Source organism: Neodiprion fabricii, chromosome 6 (genome assembly GCF_021155785.1).
Source record: "Neodiprion fabricii isolate iyNeoFabr1 chromosome 6, iyNeoFabr1.1, whole genome shotgun sequence".
NCBI classification, from domain to species: domain Eukaryota; kingdom Metazoa; phylum Arthropoda; class Insecta; order Hymenoptera; family Diprionidae; genus Neodiprion; species Neodiprion fabricii.
The window spans coordinates 25,438,160-25,457,503 of record NC_060244.1 but is presented as its reverse complement, the minus strand read 5'-3'; the positions used below and the strand labels follow the sequence as shown (position 1 = coordinate 25,457,503).

Genomic DNA, 19,344 nt, shown 5'->3' with positions numbered 1-19,344 from the left:
TCTCTTTCCCCGCCTTCTTTTCCTTCGACTCACAGCCCTACCCAGCTATAGAGGCGCTGCCTGCCGACTTAACTTGCGATTCTTACGATTGCTCATGCATACACACGCATACTTACGATTGCTCATGCATACACGCATACTTACGATTGCTCAGGCATACACACGCATACTTAGGATTGCTCATGCATACACGCATACTTACGATTGCTCAGGCATACACACGCATACTTAGGATTGCTCATGCATACACGCATACTTACGATTGCTCAGGCATAGACACGCATACTTAGGATTGCTCATGCATACACACGCATACTTAGGATTGCGTGCAATCCCCCAAGGACGACTTTCAGCATTGTAGTTGAAACTACGGTCACGTACTCGCCTCTTACGCCTACCTGTTAATCGCAAAGTACCGTATCACCGTCGTGTCATCCGCCTTCCTATTACGCTCACCCATCGCTCACCGTTATGCAATGTCAGTCTGCCGTCAATTGTTTTTTGTTTTTTTTTTGTTGTTTTATTATTTATCTAAGTAGAGTCAGACGGTCTTTTGATTTTACCGATCTAACGATAAACGCGTTTCGATTATACTATTCTCCGTGATCGTACATCGATGCGAATTGCAAATCGTAATGATTAATTATTATTCAAACGTAGGAAAAATATAAAAATTTCAAGTTTTATAATTATCCGTGAATTAATAATTAGAATTAAATTAGAAAGGAATTGATTTCCGTATTTTATCGTGTCCTCATTTCGACGTATTAGAAAAATATCATGATACGATCTCGAAATGCGGTTGAAAAAGACTTCATCTCAAATTTTGATACGTCGATTAATTACATTTGTCGCCGATTTTCTGCACACGGTGTGCAATTTATTTGGCTGCAATATATTATTCCATTTATATACGACAATGTACAGTTGTAAATATATCCATTAATTATATATATAGAAAATTATGTAGAAAATACACGCATAAACTTATCTGAACTTATAATTTGGTTAAATAATTTAAAAAAAAAAAGGGAAAACTTGATTGAATCGAAAGTGAAAATTATTACCGTCGACCGCTGTTAATAATAGAAATACCGCGGTTTTATTTCGGTTAATTATCTACGCATTGTAATAATCTTGAAAAGAAATTTAAACACCTAGTGTGTGTATATAATTATATGTTCATGCATACGCAGCAAAGTAGTAAATTAGTAAATTTTTTGTCCTCGAGTACAGAATCTCATTCCTGATAATTGAAGCGTATAACATCAGCTTTCATCGAGAGCGGAATTCCGCGTGTAAGGATTTCGGGTATGAGTAAAAAATTAATAAAAATGAACAAAAATGAACAAAAATTGTACTTCACGAGGCCTCGGGAATACCGAAAAGTCAATCAAACTTCGCAACGTGTATGTTTATACGTATTATATATGTATACGAATCGACTATCATGCACTCCCTACGAAAGTGAAAGGCGAGACCTTTAACGGTCGCAAAATCCTTTCAATCTTTACACCGTGGCTATTATACAGCTGCCTAGAGTGCGGATATGCATAACTATTTATCCGACTACTAGATTAGGAAGAAAAAGAAATGATCTCTCGACATTTTTCTTGCCGTATTTAACGGTATACAATTTCCTGTTTTCTCTGCCTCATTGATGCACGTACATACATACATACATACATACATACATACATACATACATACATACATACTTACTTACTTACTTACTTACTTACTTACTTACTTACTTACACTGATCGCTTTTTAAAAGCCTACTCTACGTGATTTTTGTTGTACCGATATGATATTCTTGGGATTTGCAACACACGCACTCTCCTGCAGTGCGTGTACATCGTGGTGTACATGATGCAATAAGTAACAGAATTTATTTTCAGTTATACATGGAGTATTTAGTAACCGCCTGCCAGTATTACGTTATAGAGGAGAGAAAGTGAGACGAATGAATCCAGATTCCATACTCGCAATATCGAACTTCACCGAATTTCTTATGATGCTCATTAAGACGTGTTCACACGATGATCATTAATCGCGTGTTAATTCTATCCGCGACCACTGCGATAAATTATTCCGCCTGCGTTTTTTTACGTGTAACTTAGACAATGTATTGTTATTGTAGGTAATTAATTTCTGTGGGTAAAAATTTTCACCTGAATAATTCTCACAGCTGGAACTGCTTGAACTTGTTTTAAGTATACGTTGCCATACACCATGTATATCTAACATTAGAAAAAATTTACCACGGTGAAGTCGTATTATACATATGTTGTGCACAATCGCGAAAGTCTAGTTTTTTTTTTTTTTTGTTTTCTTTCTGCTTCAACCTTTCTCCTACGTGAGAGGATGAAATTCCTTAAAATGAAATTTACGGACGAACAACGGCCAATGTGTTTACTAGTTTGTAAAAAGCTGTAACACTGTCGGAGAAAAAGTTACAAGATTATTAATCTGAGAGAAAAAAAACACCGAAAATATATCGTCGCGTATTCAATTAGGGATGTATAAGTGCGGAGAAGTAAATGATCTATGTATAATACGTATATATGTGTACGGGAAATACGACCGTTTGTTGAATAACAAATTATACTGTACAAAACATATTTATTTCAATAATTTATGATAATACATATACACGTGTGTACAACGTATTTAAGCATTAGTACAATCGAGTATACCACTACTTAGCAAAGTTGCTTATAGTTATATCCTAACAATATGTACAATCACACTCGTTTTTTCTTCCTTTTTCTTTTACATGATCATCTAAAACTTATCAAGTTGATCTAAATAAAAGCAGCAATCACACGTTCTATAATTCACTCGAATTAAATCTTGATTATTTTTAGGAATGCGACTTTTGACATATGCCGTTATAATTATCGACGCATGCTTTTTAAAGGTAATATAAACCGCTCTCGAGGTAACTTGAATGTCGAATGAAGTATAGAATAGTGAACCACATTACATACAGCGCATAAATATACAAAGGTAAAAAGTCACAACGTCCAAGATTTACGCTAGTCGAATTATCGCAACGATTAGTCTATTTAAAGCAATGGATAATTCCAGAGTTCTGTCAAAAAATATTCTATATACATTCAGGTATATATTTCATATCTTGAATGGAAAACTACGTTACGGTGTTACTATGCAAACAAAAACGAAAAAAAAAAATAACAAATTATTGCGAAGAAGTAAGTACTGAGAGAAAAATTGTCCAGGTATAGAAAACACGTAATTAAAATTCTCTCTATGCAATGCACTCTTAGGTATTACATTTTGTAACATCTACATATACTATACAACAGCCCACGGTATATTGACGTCGACAATTTGAAAAATATAAATTTAGATGGGCATTGTTATATGTATGTATGTGTTTCTGATTCCCATTTAAAAATACTTGTCTATATTATATATGTGTAACGTATCTACGTATTTAAATGTTTGAAAACTACGACGCCTTCTGTACCAGCCACATTTACATTTTTAATTAAAGTTAACTAAATGTTAATATTATTATTTCTTTGTTCAAATATTACATATGAAAATAACGAAGATTCATGTTGATATTTTTATTATTATTGGTTAAAGAAAATATTAAAACACATATAGTATGTACGATGAACTTAAACGTTCTATGATACAATCGTGGTGACGATAATGCGTTTCTACTTTTTTTTTTCAATAGATTTTGGTCTGGAATTAGTGCTGGCTGAGATGGAAAAAAAAAAAATTAAAATTTTTCTCTTATCGATAAATATAAACGATAAATGTAAAGATAGATCCGTAGAAATTAAATTATATACTGTACAGTATTATCGATTCGAAACATATGAAATCCATCTCATATTGAAGAAAACAAAAACCTGCTTCACAATGATTCCAAGATATTCTCAACTAGATGCACAATTCAAAGTATACGCGTATTTACGTTATATTTGAAATTTCAGAACTGATAAAACTGGTACAAAGTTTTATTCGTTGGAAAGAACAGTTGATTTATTAATAGCTGATGAAGAAAACTTGATTTGACCTTAATTAACAGAATTGATAATACGTTTCTTTGTTCCTGAATATTTTTATATTTACCGCTTGCTTCGGTTGTTCAGAAAATTTTTTGTTCCACGAAATGAAAATTGTTGGATTTATAGTTGACTTTTGGGCGAAAGTTAGACAGAGGTAAATTCTAGAGTTGATGCCTTAACGCGAGTCATGATAAAGATAAAATAAAAATACGTAATGTTAAAAATTTCGAAATAATATCTAAAAATATGCAAGCGTGTGTGGTTCTTTCGTCCAGTTTAAAATTCTTTTATGTTACTGTGCTTTATGTCGTAATAATCGGGTTTTCGTTACTTTTTTCCTCCATAAATTTGCTAATCATAAAATATATTCATCTTTTACTCATGAAAATAATTATATCTATATACATACGTATATATGAATTTTTATACCATACACATTTATATACGTTTCATTTTTCTTTTCTTTTATCATTGAGCTGGTGCAAAATTCTCAGCCCGAAATCTAACGTGATATTTGATAAATAAAAGCTGCATATCTCGAATATATAGGCTTGTATAGCAAGGCGGTAGATTGATAGATTGGATGAAAATATGTTAGAGTTCCATTTGAAGCTGGTTAACGTTACAGCTTGTTTCTATACACCGAGAGAAAGAGCTTAGATTATATGTCTATACGAGGCCTGTATTGGAGCCTTAGAGGTGGGTCTCGAAACCTCCATCTTGTTACGTAGACAAATTTTAACGTATGATCCTTTCCCAGGAGTTCATTGTTGCATAGAATATCGATCTGAAATCAAACAACAGATTATTTTGTAACAAAGAGTATCGGCTCGTCGAAACTACGCCTTAAAACTCTCAGTATTTTCTTTTCCTCTGCATTTTCCATTTAAGATATCCAGTTTTTTTTTCTTTACTTACATCGCGATATTTCTCCATACCGTTGAGGACTTTTTTGGCAATAAATTTTTTCAAGTGTGTAATAGTCGCCTGTGCCGAACACCTTATAAATCTTCGTTTCAACGTTTTTAAACTTGTGTTCATGCACTCCAAGCACACGTTAACCTGTGAAGAGAAAAACACCCGTCCTGTTATAACGTCTGACTAAAGAAGAAACGTATCTGAAACACGCCATGTTTCTCGAAACGAAAAATTGTTTCTATTAGTCACTGTATCTTTGCAACAAAGCTTCTCAATATCGAACGAAAAGTAAAAATTTTTTATTCACCTGTTCGTCGGCTCGGTGATAATCAGACTCGGCATGAGTGTCGCCAGATTGTTTTTCCTCTTCCATTTCGGCGGCGTTTGGTAAAACATCCTTAGGACAAGGCAATCCTCGGGCTCTGTAGAATTCTCTCTCTCTCTTGATTTCGTCTGAAATAAAAGCGAGTCGCTGGTTAACGATTGTCGTTATAATTGGCAAAATACAAGCAGGTGAACTACTCACTCTCCTGGAGATCGGGGACAAGTTTGTAGACGATATCCTGCATGGTTCTGTCAAAGCTAATATACTGAAGGGGATGTGACTGGTGTATAACTATTTGGCATGTCGGGCAGGTGTGTTTCTCCTCGAGGTGTTTGACTAGGCAGCTTTTACAAAATGTGTGGAGGCACTCCGTCACTGTTGTAGCATCTATAAGGTAGCCGCGGCATATCTTGCACGTTATGTGACTGTTTAATGTTTTCAGCTTTATTCGCCTCTCCATGGCACCGGTGAGCACCATTTATTCGGAATTCACGTTATCACCTGCGAAAATAACTCTATTCAATACGGTGTGAATTTCCATCCGAATACCACGAGTAAAACGTTCCCCGAATAATATTCTCATTTTCATTTATAATAGCGGTAAGCACGTTTCGAACAATCCGAATATTCCTTTGGGCATAAGTTTCATCCTAAATTCATACCCATACTAAAATTATACTTTTGACAATTGCCTGTGTTTCGTTGTAAAAAGTGGGTTACCATATTTCTAACCTTACTTTTGGCCTATAAACTTTCACGGCTCTCACTAGTATGCATCACCAACAAACAACGCGGAAACATTTTTTATTACGATTGATATATTTTCATGGTATTATTCGTCACCTTATATATAGAATAAAATAACATTTGTAATAAAAATTTGGTAAAAACAACTTATTGTAAATGTGGCTGATGACAACAAAACGTATTGACTTAACCGCCCTCTTAGCGCTCTTTTCTCGTACTAATCTACTCGCATCTGTTTCTCCTGCGACCGTTTAATTGGTTTAATCTTCACGGCGCGCAAAGCGTTCCATTTACAAATTTCAAATTTTTTTCCCTAACATACCGGTCATTCTAATTTTTTACATTAATATTCTCACAAATGGTGAAATAAGCCGTTTTGTCCCCCTTTTCCGATCTAGTAGTCATCGTAGATAAAAGATGTATACAGGCTTTCATGTGTCAGAAAATGAATAAGGCTGCTTCGTCAACCAACATTATTATAAAAACAGTCCTGTTTCAGACTTTGAACTGTAAACACGCATTGCCATTAAAGCATTTTTCCTCATCTTTTAATTTTGTTGCCCGTTTCTTTGCTTCATAAGCTGACGAACCTGTTTTACTTATTATGCAACGCCTAGTTCGTTACAATATATTTCAGAATCATTTGTATCGATTGTTTTCGTTTTCTTGAAAATCCTTCCTCTGTATTTCTCTGGAAGAGGAAGTCAGAGAAATGGACGAAATAAAATATTTTATTTTTTATTCCGCTAAATTCTCTTTCGAAATACTTACTGCAATCCTTTTTTTTCCAATCAATCGAACGGACTCGAGCTAAATCTTAACTTACAGGAAGGTGGGAAATTAGAGATTGTCATACAAGTATTAATGTTGGGTACACATATTTTCATTTATTGGAGAGTTGAAACTCGTTACACTTCAGTTACACCGAATATACAAATATACGATACATGTTTGCAGGTAAAAATGCGGCAATCGCTGTGGTTATTTAGGCACTGATTAAAAAAAATTTTCCATTTTTTTCTTTCTTCACTTTATAGAAATAATAAACAATTCGGTCCTATTTACACTTTATTTTATTTTTTATTCTTCTTGTCTAAACTATTTTTACTCCGTTACGGCGTAAACCTAGATGTGAATGTGTTTAAATGTACTTTTTACAAGTTTTATTCATTTTTTTTTCATTTTTCTTTTTCTTTTAATTTCTTGTTTCTTTCCATTGTTAACAACCATGAATACACAGTTATAAGATAGGGTAATTCGTTCTTGAACTATTCATTCGCGTAACGGCGTTTTATATTCAATGATGTGTACCTTTTGTGTTTCATTTATGATGTTCAATAACTGATTTCGCATAATACAAAACGGACAAAATGAAATACATACGATGAATTTACAAATAATAAATTATCTAATGCTATTTATTATCTACTATAATTTTTATAAACTGTTATCTATACACGTATGTTGAATGCTTCGTAAATACTTTGAGGTATTCGTATACCTTCAAGAGAGATATTGAGGATAAATATATCCACTGTTTCAAACGATATTAACAGAAATATCCGTATTAATACAAAAAAATAAAACGTGACGTTCTCTCTGTCGCTGCAGTTCTATCTTATTTTCGAGCTCATACACATTTTCAGCAAGGTTCGTACCTAACGTTCGTACATGTGAACGAAATGTAATATACTTGTGATTATTTTTTCTTCTTTTTTTCTTCGGTAGTTTTTACAAGTTTGCATTAAATCTATGATAAAAAAAAACAACTAAAAACGTAGAAATGTTACATATTATAAATCTTAGAAAAAAGAAAAATCTATCGTACAAAATGTTGAAATTTATAAATTGACTAGTAACAAACACAATATCGTACCCATTGCAATTCGTTTCTCAATTTTTTTTTTGTTGTTTTCATTCGATAATACATGAAATAATGATACAGTTTGTCAAGATTTTGAGCCTTTTCCAAAGTGTGATAATAATAATTGTAACAATAATAATGAATTGTCAACGAGTTGAACGAGCACGTTTATTATAGATATATGTATAATACATACATGTATATAAATCAATTATAAAAATACATGTTTATTATTATTATTATGATTATTTATTCTTACATTTTAGTACACTTCTCGATGAAATTAATAATCAATCAATTGCTCGATCGATTATTGTAATTTCAATTTTACTGAATTGGTAACAATTAAAAGGCACTTAGTCATCGCACATTATTATATTATTACATAAATACGTAAAAAGTATATAACGCGTGATTTATACCTTGCACGATTAGCACCTCGAAACATCAGGCACCACCAGGTTTACAATGCGTTGGATTAATTATTTTTTTTCTCCCTTTTTTCGTTTTTCAACAGTTCCTTAAAAGTCTAAAAAACATATGCGTTACGTATTTATCTTTATTTTTTGTTTATTTATTTATTCATTCATTTATTTATTTATCTATTTATGTTTTTGTCAATACTGATTTGTATCATTTGGCGTGTTCTCTATGTATCAGTCGACGTTCGGTTGTACAAATATCCCGACGTAATTTACCTCCTTCCACTCACAAAAACTTGAATCGCCTTTTTTCCTCTTTCACTTTTGTCCTTCGGTGTAACAAACACTTTATATTACACGTGATTTTTCACTATTACGTGTATTATACTTTGTCAGTTTGTTAGTTCATTATTCTCAAAATTATCTTCTCATCTCGTATCGATTGTACGATTCCTTTTCCGTCATTTTCATTTCTACCCAACCAAGAGTTCCGACGTCTTGATTATCTCTCGAAAATTCATGAGTAAAACGACAATTGTCACCTTATTTTCTCATTCGGCCAGGTTATTCACAACAAATACGGAAACTTCTCGTCATCGTCGTCTTCCTCGGCTTCGCTCGACTCCTGGCTGGATGGCGGCGTGTCTAGCTGCGGTAGACCGAGGTCCAAGTATTCCTGTAAAATTTGAGTAAACTCGTTGTCGTCATTTTCGTCAATCATTATCGGATTATTTATTGCGATTCACTCACCTCGTTAGCGGTTATCGTCAATATCCTGTCAAGGTCTTCGACCAGCTCACCGAACATCGGTCGTTCGTTTGGTTGGTAACTCCAGCAATCCCGCATGAGCATGTATCTTTGGAATCGAAGAAAGATCAGGGTGAGGGTTGACCGACACGGCACACGAATAAGAAGGACAAGAAGGAAAGTCGGTATGAAATTAAGAACATGTATTTAAAAAAACAAAAGATGGAAAATTTTTTGCCAACTTACATCTCGATAGAACAACACGGCGGCTTTTCCATCCTGTGTCCAGATCTCAATAGCTGAAACAATTTCTCAACCGAGGGAACGGACGGGTAGGGCGTACCGCCCAGAGTCATTATTTCCCACAACAGAATTCCGTACGACCATCTAATAACGGGAGAATTATTTTTGGATTAGAAAATTAGAACACTTTTGACGATTAAAATCATCTTAAGGAGACGTGAACGAGCGCAGAAAGTCGAAAGTGGCCCAATTCTAAGAATTTATATCTTGATGACCAATTAGAGTTTCGTCAGAGATTTATTTTGTACCAAAGTTACATGGTACATGTTTTGGACCATTCGAAACTTTGCTACTTGGTAAAAATTTGATTTCTTTACTTCAAGATTCGCCATGAAATAATTTGGGATTCGGCGCTTTCGGAACTTTTCAAATTCGGAATTTCAACGTCGCCCCCACAAACGAAACTCGATCTACATACTTTTGTATAAAACAACCAGCAGCCTAATTAAATAACTATTTCGGGTATAAATTCTCAAGAAATTGCACGATTCTTTCAGCCCTCTACTAGTTGCACGTAATTCTGAAACGCGCGCGAACTTACACGTCGGACTGAGTGGTGTAAAGCCTGTGAAAGAGGGCCTCGGGTGCCATCCACTTAACCGGAAGCCTTCCGTCTGTAGTTTTCCTGTAGTAATCGTGGCAGTGGATGTCGCGGGCGAGTCCAAAGTCGGCTATCTTGAGCACGTACTCGTCGCTCACGAGGACGTTCCTGGCGGCCAAATCTCTGTGGATGCAGCGTCTGCTCGCCAGGTATTCCATGCCCCTGGCTACCTGGTACGCGAAGGAGACGAGGTCCTTTTGCGTCAGCGTTTTTCGCTGCTTCGTCTCCTGGCCTATCGTCGGCTCGTAACCGGAAGACGGTCTGTGCTCCCGCAGGAAGTCCCGGAGGTTTCCGTGAGGCGCGAATTCGACCACGACGTAAAGCGGGCCGCCTTGAGTGCAAGCGCCCAGCAGGTTTATTATGTTAACGTGCTTTCCGATTACCTTCATCATTTCCATTTCCGACACAAGGTCCATCATCTCTGCGTCCGTGTGACCCTCTGTAGAAATAAAATTGCATCAATATCGTTAGTTATTCATTCCTGGCTTTCCGGATATGCTTCGTCCGATAGCTTACGTATATACGGTTTCAAGTTTCTAGCCGCCTCGAATCGTTCTACTTTCAATCCACTCGTAACTGTACTTGCCACAAATAATTTGGATTTATTGGTTTCGTTTTTTACTTGATATAAACATTAATACATATTTTTACTCGTGAGTCATCAAATTTCATACACGTCGAATCAAATGAACAGCTGTAATGTCGTCGGACATAATTCGGCCGAATTGGATTGGTCGTGGTTGTAATAAAAAAGGAAAAAAAAATTTGATAAGTGTATTGCGATTGATCAATGCGCATGCGCTGATTGCGCAATTTCCATCGGAGAGTTCGATAAGAGATTGTGTTTTTTTTTTTTTTTTTTACCGTCGGAACTGCATTCAAGCATTACTAGATTGCTGATTTCTTTTTATATTCTCTAAAAATCTTACATCTATTGCAACAATACTGCTGCTGCTGCTGTTGTCGTTCAATAAGTATTGAATTGATATTATTCTTTCCATTCTTGCATAATTTATTTTACAACGTTAAAGAATTTGAGAAATGTTTCAAATAAAATTGTGCAATCTCACTGAAGTTTTGTATTTTAATATCAAGTTCAATGATAATAGAAAAATGGAATTTTTATTTTCACTTATGAACTCAACGAGATTTATCAAATCGCGTAAACGTTAAGTAACAATTATTATTTACCTGGACCGAAAAAATTTCCGCACAATAACTAGATTCGAGCAATAACAACTCATTTGATTCAACGTATTTGCGTAGTCGAAAATTATCGTCGAAATGAAAATATGTATTTATTTATCCTATTACAATTCTAACTCCTATATACGTATATATGCATTTCTTTTTTTCCTTTTTTATACATTTAAAATAATAACAATAATAATAAATAAATCGAGATACAGGTTCAAATAAATTTTCTTATTTCAGGCAAATGTAAATTAGACTACCATTTAATTGTCGTAAATAATAATTTCGTCACATCGCAAAGAAAATTGAATCATTCCAACGAATGGAACAGTACGTAAGTGATGTTTTTTTTTTTTCTTTTCATAAAAAAGCAAAAGGCACGAGAGGATTGTTTTTACTTTTTATACTAGTACATTAATCGGTTAATGAATTATTGTAATTCTGGGCGTGTACCCTTGAGCATTTTGACAGCAACGACGCTCGGTATTCCGGGTTTAAGGGAGTTCGACTGAGCGCGAACAACTTTTCCGAATGCTCCTTCGCCGAGGGTGTTTCCGAGCGCCAAGTGATCCCGAGAAAGTTCCCAGGCACTGTCCATCGGTAATTCGTACTCGGAAATACTTCCTCCTGAGTTGTCTTCGGCCGTGGCGGTGGATTTTTGCTTCTCGATTTTAACGACCGGCATTAGGAGCGGCTCCTGAACGTTCTGGGCGTTGGCCAGATGCTGTTTCTCCACGATCACCTTTTTCGTCCACTGCGTCACCACAGCAGCTCGGGCCGTTTCTATCGCCAGTATCTTCTTCATCTTCTCTCGCTTCAGTCGTCGGAATATACTGACAACGATTATTATCCCGAAGAGAAAGGATGTGCACAAAATACCCGCCAACGCGTTCACCAGGACCGATTGAGGCCGAGCTGTTAGCGGAACCCGGTTCTCCTCTTCAAGAGCTGTGCGGGAAGATGCATTATTTGAGAGATAATTATTCGGGGAAATATTGCTTGCGCCTGTTTTTCCCCTCTACTCACATTCCACAACTCGGAGATAAGCGCTGCTGAATGTGACGCCCAGATTGTTCGCCGCTATGCAGGTATACCAGCCTTCGTGTTCGCTCGTTACGTTCGCCAATTCCAAAACGTCCGGCTTACTCGTGTCGCCAACCTGATATCATAAACCGTGCCGATTAGGGATCGATCGATCCGTCGCCTCCGAGTCATTCGTTCGACAGAACCACACGTAAAGCGATAGGAGAGAATTTGACGTACACTTTTCTGTAGAGTTTGAAGAAGCGAGAGAGGAAAGTAAGGAAGCGAGAAAGATCGGTTAAAAGCGTCTGATCGTGAGTGCGGAGCATAGAGCGGGACAGAAATTCTCACACATTGGTCTCTAACGAGTAATCGAGTATTTGTTGTCAGAGCTGCTGAACTTATTCCGCATGCATCGAACAAGCTGTCGGCGCACAATTACAAGGCATACAAGGCATCGCTTCATCCGCGACACGAAGACATCATTTATTATCGTTATTAACCTCGAGACTTTTGTTGGTGGTGTCGAGGGTGTTATGAAACCCGTAGAACCATTGCACGTGGGAATGAGCGTCGGAGAGGACTCGGCAGTTCAATGTAGTGTTGGTTCCTACTAGTACTGTCCTATTCTGAGGCGCCACCGTCAGGATCGGTCGATGAATTAAGCGTTCTGCGTATGAGAATAAGCCCAACCACCGTATTTAGAGACATGTGTTTGTTACCGCGGGTATATGAGGATTAAAAGATGCGGTATAACATTGGACAGTATCAAAACGAACGGAGCATATTTCACCTTTCGATTCCAATTCGGTTCCTTCCAAACAGGAATAGGTAACAATTATACACCGAGCGACAGATGTCGCTCTACTTATTCACTACTAATTGGAATCTCATCGGCAAATCATGGGCTCGCGTTCGTTCGGTTAAAGTCAAGTGATTACAACGATAGAACTATACATTATCCACCTAGAAATCATATCAGGTCGAAATTTGCTCAATTATTATATTTTCCAAAATTTTTCCTCCGTCACTTTATCCAGTTCCGTTTGAAAGCCTACAAATTTTCGCAGCATGATATGATTTGTATCATGAAGAATTTACATATATATGTACATGTATATATTTTTTTTACTAGCCATTCACCACGTGTATATTACAACACCAACACCTTGAATTCAGAATGAAACTCATTCATAGGCTGAAAAGAATAGAAAAATAAAAGAAAATATACAATTGAGCCTGAAACATGAAGCGGTTTTTGAGTTAGAGTCACAGAACCAAGACCTTGGCATTGGCCAAATACAATGAATGCCGGATAAACATTAATGTGTTGAGTAAATTTTTCCTTCACCTCCAACCACCAGAGCAGTTGATGATCGTCTCTCTTCTGCTCAATGTGCGTGTTACATGTATACATATAATATCCAGCCACCATGATTAGCCCATGAAACGTTGCCCGTCTGTATAAATTGGCGATAGGTTAGGGAACAAGAGATAAGTTATTTGTTTATTGTATTTATCTATTATTTATTTATTTTTTATGCGTCCAATCGAGAGGATAGGTTTACGGACGAGAGGGTCCACATGTGATATTGCGATGTACCTCGATCTGAGTTCCATTGGGCTCTCTGTCCTCTTCGGGACTCCCATAGACCTTTAGCCACTGTATGTTAGGCTCCAGGTCTGATACGATAGAACATTTGAATTGAACCGAGGATCCCAACTGTGCCGTGACGTTCTTTGGGTATCCCAGGTTGATGTACGGCTTGTGCGGGAATCTCTCTGAATTATTTCGTTAGACATCTTTATTCGTTACTCAGGTTTGGCTGTATCCACCGTTGCATGGTGTTTACACGGTGGCACGTGGTCGCATTGCGACGTGGATACACGTCGAGGAATTGCGAGGGGGAAGCAAGAAACAGTGATGCTGACATCGCCAATGAATCATTATCGTCACTACTACTACTACTACTACTATTACTACTACTGGTATCACCTTGATGCTCACCTATAATGTCGACCTTAAACGTGTAATTTGTGCAACCCAGGGAGTTGCACAGGATGCAAGTGTAGTTTCCGCCGTCCTCGGGGACGACGTCTTCAATGTTCAGGGTCCAGCCCCGTATCTTAACGATCCCGAGCGACCTTTCTGGCTCCTGATTGTTCTTCAGCCAAGTTATGTTCGGCATGGGATTCCCGCTCCCCGGACATCGTAGTTTGAGCGTGTTTCCCGCCGGCTTGGCAATCACCTTGGGCATCGTGTCGATCTTCGGGAAATAAGGTGGACTCAGTTCCGCCGTCGTGTTGTGAATCCCGACCTCGGTTTCGTCCGCCTTGTCGCTGTCGGGGTCGGCGTCTATGTGCAGCGAAAGCGGCTCCGGCATGCCTGAAAATCGAAGGATTACGACGGAGAAAATTATAAAAGTGTTGCAAAAATATCACGCCAGGCTCCAGGAGTTTTTAACTCACGTTTTCTGGCCTCGTTCTCCAGCTCGTTCGTTTCCTCCTCCGGTCGCCGCGCTTCAAGGGCCGCGTTTTCGGGGTTGAACGGTTCGTCTCTCTGCTCTTCAACGGGCGGCTCGACAACCGTTATCGAGACGTTTTTCCACTCTATCACGTTTTTCGTCGCGACTTTGCAGCCGTATATTCCGGTGTCCTCCACCTGGACTGCCTTGAATTTTATCCACTCGCTCATTACCCGTATTTTCGGTACCGACGATTGGAAATGTACGTCGTTTTTGTACCAAAATGTTTGCGAATCGGGTTGCGGTTGACATCGGATACGCAGCTTTTCTCCAACGTTTATCACAATGTCGGGGTTTATCAAATCTGAAACAAAGCGAGGGGTGAAACGGTTTCGAGAAAATTCTCTTCCTTCATCGAATTAATCGTATTTCCGTGACGACTGCGCCGCTGGCTTGAGACGCCTCAGGTTTTACAGCCCGCGCGAATCATCCGCTGCGCTTTTAAAATAGCGACTGAAAAGTGGGTGAATTAATCACGTGTTTCGAGCAAAAAAGATTTACACCGAAGGTATTTCGGTGACGCAGATTTTAAATTTTCGCCCACTGCGACGTATGCGGAGAAAATTGATACCTCTACCCCATGGGCTATATATAATGACTTTATACACCGGGATGTACGAGATTGTTGATAATTATATTATCATCGTATAACAAAATAATGCAGAGTGAGGACGCGGGATTATTTCGAATTTAGAATTCGTCCCGCAACGTATAATTACGATGCGGTCTGCCCGATGGATTTACCGCGCAAATAAATTACAGTGCCGCGTTCTTTATACATCCGCGAGCAGAATTTTAACAACCGTTTCATTGCATCGTCCCGGGCTATTTAGATTGTCATACGCGATGTAATTATTCATGTCGATTTTTACCGCCGTTTTTGGCGCGACGACGCGATGATCCGTATCACACACGTATCGCAGTCTGTGCAACGAAACCGAGAAGAAACGCACAATAGCCGCACTGCAACCACCCTGTCCAAGCGATAGACACGGTGCCGTTTTGTTCATTCATGAGGTGACGAGGGACTCGAGCCCGGGTTGACGATGCGACGATCCTGGATCATGGCCAGAACTGAAACGCGATGCTGTCCTGTAACTTTCCCCCCTACTCAAGCCTCATCCGTGATTCGCCGCATATTCGCATGCATACCCATGCAGAATGCATTCTGGCTAAACATAGGCGGCCCCGAGGTGCCATTAGCCGATGCACAATTACAACTCGGGTTTATCTCGCTACGAAAGCCAGAGTAACGCCGGAGAGAGATTTGCTGGCAGAAAGAACTAAGGAGGTACTTTTTATTTTTATTTTGCACAATACGTTGCGGAATCAGGCTTGTCTTGCGAAATTAATGGCTTTGGACGTTCCTTTTTTATGATTCTTCGATTTGTTCCTTGTAACAAAGTTGCGTGGGGCGATCTTTGAACAAATTCTCTTAGACACATGTATACGCAATTCGAAGTTCGCTGCGAGTATTGTTCCAAAAATCGGAATGACTTTTACGCCCATTGAGTAACCAGAGTTGGTTAATTTGTTTGATTTTCTTGCAGTGCTATATAGCACACTGCACCCTGCGTTATGTAAACTGAATTTCTTTTAGCTCGTCAACTAAACCAATAAAGTGACCAGTCCACCATATAGGTATACATAAACTGCACGGTATATTCTTTTTTGTTTTATCTGGTCGTTATTTATTTACTCTTTCCTTTTATTTGTAGAAAATTTATGTGCCTGAAAGTCATCCCGTCCATTCTCGTTTCGCCGCACCTGCATCCAGGGTTCTTTTTGGTCCGTATACCCAACGAAGTATACCTACTATAACAAGCTGAAAATTTGTAAGGGTCATTCACGCGGAAGTGTCGCGGGGCGATTTCAATCTATAATCTCTATAATGGTAAGCCTTACCGCGCAGCAAGGATCGTGACGTAAATCGATCCGACGTTTGAGAGTCTTTCTCCTTCTACTTTTAGGCTGCAACGGCGCAGCGATGCATTTTTTTAAAACGTGCAGTTCCAGACTCGCGCGCCCACGGTTTCCGGCGGCGCCGATTTTAAATGAATTATCGAGTATCAACGTCTTTACGAATCTCTTCTCTCTTCTCCACGCCACGTCGGCTCTCTCTTTATAAATAAAACCTTGGTCCCCGGAAACGACGAGGAAACGTCAGCTTGCGGCGAAGGGAAGTCGGATGAAACGTGTGAAAAACGGACGCCATCCAGCATTTTTTAATAATAATTCAAGTTCACGCGTCGCTGAAAGACTAACGGGGAATATTATTCTCGTCGCTTTTTTACCAAAGCCTTCCGAACTCTCCTCGCGCGGATCGTCGAGTCGCGAAAATCGCTGTTTCTACGCTACATCGCAGTATTATTTCTGGAGCTGGTTTGTCTCCAAACATCCTCTCGACTCGCGTCGCTTGCTCTGGACTAACCCCGAGTAGGGAGACGCCGATCCACTTTGGTCCAGAAGTTGCCTCGCGCAAGTCGCGCATTGTTCCATAATCCACCAGCTCCACCGGATATCGAACAGTTTGTTATCCCCACCGCGTATATTCCTATACCAGCTGTTTACTCCAGCTTTTCCACCGATTTCCGTCATCTGTCTCGCATCTGGAACTTCGCCATTCCACGATTCACGTGTACGTATACATATGTGTATGTATACTTGACTTTTTATAACGTCGAATGATCGTATTGCGGAATTAGAGAAGAAAGTCAAACTCCATCTCCGGGCCAATCGCAGGACTCGTCGTCTCTTGGCTCGTGGCTGGACGTGGCCTATCGGTGTTACGCTATTCCTGGCGCCTGGCGTCGGCCACATGGCCAGTGACGTCACACGGCGACGTCCCGACGTCCATCCTCGAGGAAGACCGACGCCAACGGCCACTTTGGAAACCGATTACAATTTGGAAAATTTTCAATTCCGATGGTAGCATTAGCCCGGAGCAAAAGCTCTTCCGCGATAATTGGTTTCATCGAGATCCGAACAAGATTCGAATTTACCGGTCTCGTGGAATTCGTTACGCGCGCCGGGGATGAAATAGTTTAAACTAATTTGAACTATAACCGCGATATTGTCCGCAACTGCGACAACTCGGTATACCCTCGCTTAAGTAACTGATTATTATTACCAATTGAATGGCCATCGGGCAATAACGGGTCAAATTCGCGCCCCTATATATGCGAACCAAGTTGATGAGTGTAAATCCACGCGTGAATCGTCCATTGAGCACATGTAACACAGGGTTCAATTGAAAGCTCCTTGTCAAACGAACGTTACGACGGCCTAATGCCGTTTATAAATACATATTACGGTGTGTATTGCAACCACGAAGAAAACCTCCGACGACGTGGGTATTGCGTAAACTACGCCGACGCGTAATTCTTGCGGGGTGACTTTGGCGAGATGGTTGAAATACAACGTTTTAAACGGGGGATGATGTGACGGGTCGCTTCGTACCGACGTCCGATTGTCGGGGGCGAAACGTGTGCCTAATATATGTATATGCACACACGAAATGATTGACGCACCCTGAAAGCGCCCAGGTTGTACACGGAGGTTCGAGTCAGCCATTGACTTGTGGAAATAAACAACGGGGTGAGACCGGGTAACGTGATGTGTCGTTACACGTTGCGATGAAAAGCTGCTCGCCAGATTCTCACAAGCCTAAAACCTCGAACCCGGCTAATGGTTTCTCTGGCCTAATGGCTCGTCCCGCGTTCGGCTTCACTGTGCAACTAACTGTCTCGTATAAATTGTTCAGGAATTCACGATGTTTGGTAATACGAACTGGATCGTTGTGCTTTAGGGGATTCGTACAATAACAATCGTTCGCCCTGACATACAACGAAGAATATAAGAAAGAGAATTAGACGAAGAGACTGGAAAGAAAGGGGGGGGGGTAAATAATCGGTTAAAATTGAAGTAAAAAATCACGAATTAACGTGTCCAACGCTTAGCGGAGAATTCCAGTCAACCATCAGATTAATGAATTCGTGAAACTGAGTGTAATTGAACGTTAACGAAAAGTGACAAGCGTGAAACACAGTTTAATACCTACGTCCACGGTTTTTCTCATACGTATAATCCTATTATGTAACGTGCATTATGACTGTTTTGTTTTATCGTTTCATTTTTATAATTTTTTTTTTTCTTTCTTTACATCACTCGTTCTTCCTCGAGAACTGACACACGAGTACCGAACTATTTCTAATCGAACTTTTCCCTTGACGAGTCAAAATGATTTTTAATTTTCTCTTCTCTCTGTTTTTGTTTTTTTTTCTACGATCATGTTTTTTCGCTTTGTCAACACGTGACGAAAAAAATCTGTTCGGTAACTAGAAATTTTTTTCAAGCTTAGGTACATAGAAGCAGCTCGCTTTCCTCGCAAGCTTACGAACACCCCATAGTCTATATATAGAGCTGAGCTTATTCGATGTGGCACGCGCTCGCCGTAAATTAATTGGAAAGTTTTTGCGGCGGTACGTCGAATTTTCGTATGTATATGGGTATATACGTATGTATGTATAACATTACATGCACCTATGTATAAAGTTTTATCGCCGATCGTGATCGGAATCAAAAATACATTATAAATATCCGTAACCTGCGACGTAATTCACC

The 19,344-nt window shown here is 38.9% G+C and overlaps 2 protein-coding genes across 6 annotated transcripts in view; both read right to left on the bottom strand.

Moving 5' to 3' along the window:
• Positions 1-3,596: 3,596 nt before the first annotated feature.
• LOC124185733 (polycomb group RING finger protein 3) lies at positions 3,597-6,235 on the bottom strand. Of its 3 annotated transcripts, none has more exons than XM_046576798.1 (5): positions 6,016-6,235; positions 5,497-5,796; positions 5,278-5,423; positions 4,971-5,114; positions 3,597-4,839 (listed from the first exon to the last, which is right to left on the bottom strand). In XM_046576798.1, exons 2-5 carry the CDS (start codon positions 5,771-5,773, stop codon positions 4,714-4,716), a joined length of 693 nt encoding a protein of 230 aa, XP_046432754.1. In that variant the 5' UTR covers positions 5,774-5,796; positions 6,016-6,235; the 3' UTR covers positions 3,597-4,713. The 3 variants fall into 3 exon arrangements, with proteins under 3 accessions (XP_046432754.1, XP_046432753.1, XP_046432752.1); XM_046576797.1 differs by having other exon boundaries at positions 6,028-6,235; XM_046576796.1 differs by having other exon boundaries at positions 6,033-6,235.
• Positions 6,236-7,138: 903 nt separating this feature from the next.
• LOC124185731 (fibroblast growth factor receptor homolog 1-like) overlaps positions 7,139-19,344 on the bottom strand; it is a 48,099-nt gene continuing 35,893 nt past the window's right edge. For 2 of the 3 annotated variants that reach the window (XM_046576788.1, XM_046576787.1), the window contains exons 3-11: positions 14,666-15,025; positions 14,205-14,582; positions 13,800-13,978; positions 12,200-12,332; positions 11,627-12,121; positions 9,920-10,418; positions 9,322-9,462; positions 9,079-9,184; positions 7,139-9,004 (exon numbers count right to left, since the gene is read on the bottom strand). In XM_046576788.1, the coding sequence (XP_046432744.1) occupies positions 8,897-9,004; positions 9,079-9,184; positions 9,322-9,462; positions 9,920-10,418; positions 11,627-12,121; positions 12,200-12,332; positions 13,800-13,978; positions 14,205-14,582; positions 14,666-15,025 (2,399 nt within the window). In that variant the 3' untranslated portion in view covers positions 7,139-8,896. Of the gene's footprint in view, positions 9,005-9,078; positions 9,185-9,321; positions 9,463-9,919; positions 10,419-11,626; positions 12,122-12,199; positions 12,333-12,699; positions 12,867-13,799; positions 13,979-14,204; positions 14,583-14,665; positions 15,026-19,344 lie in introns of all 3 variants that reach the window. The other variant, XM_046576790.1, reaches the window with a different exon arrangement.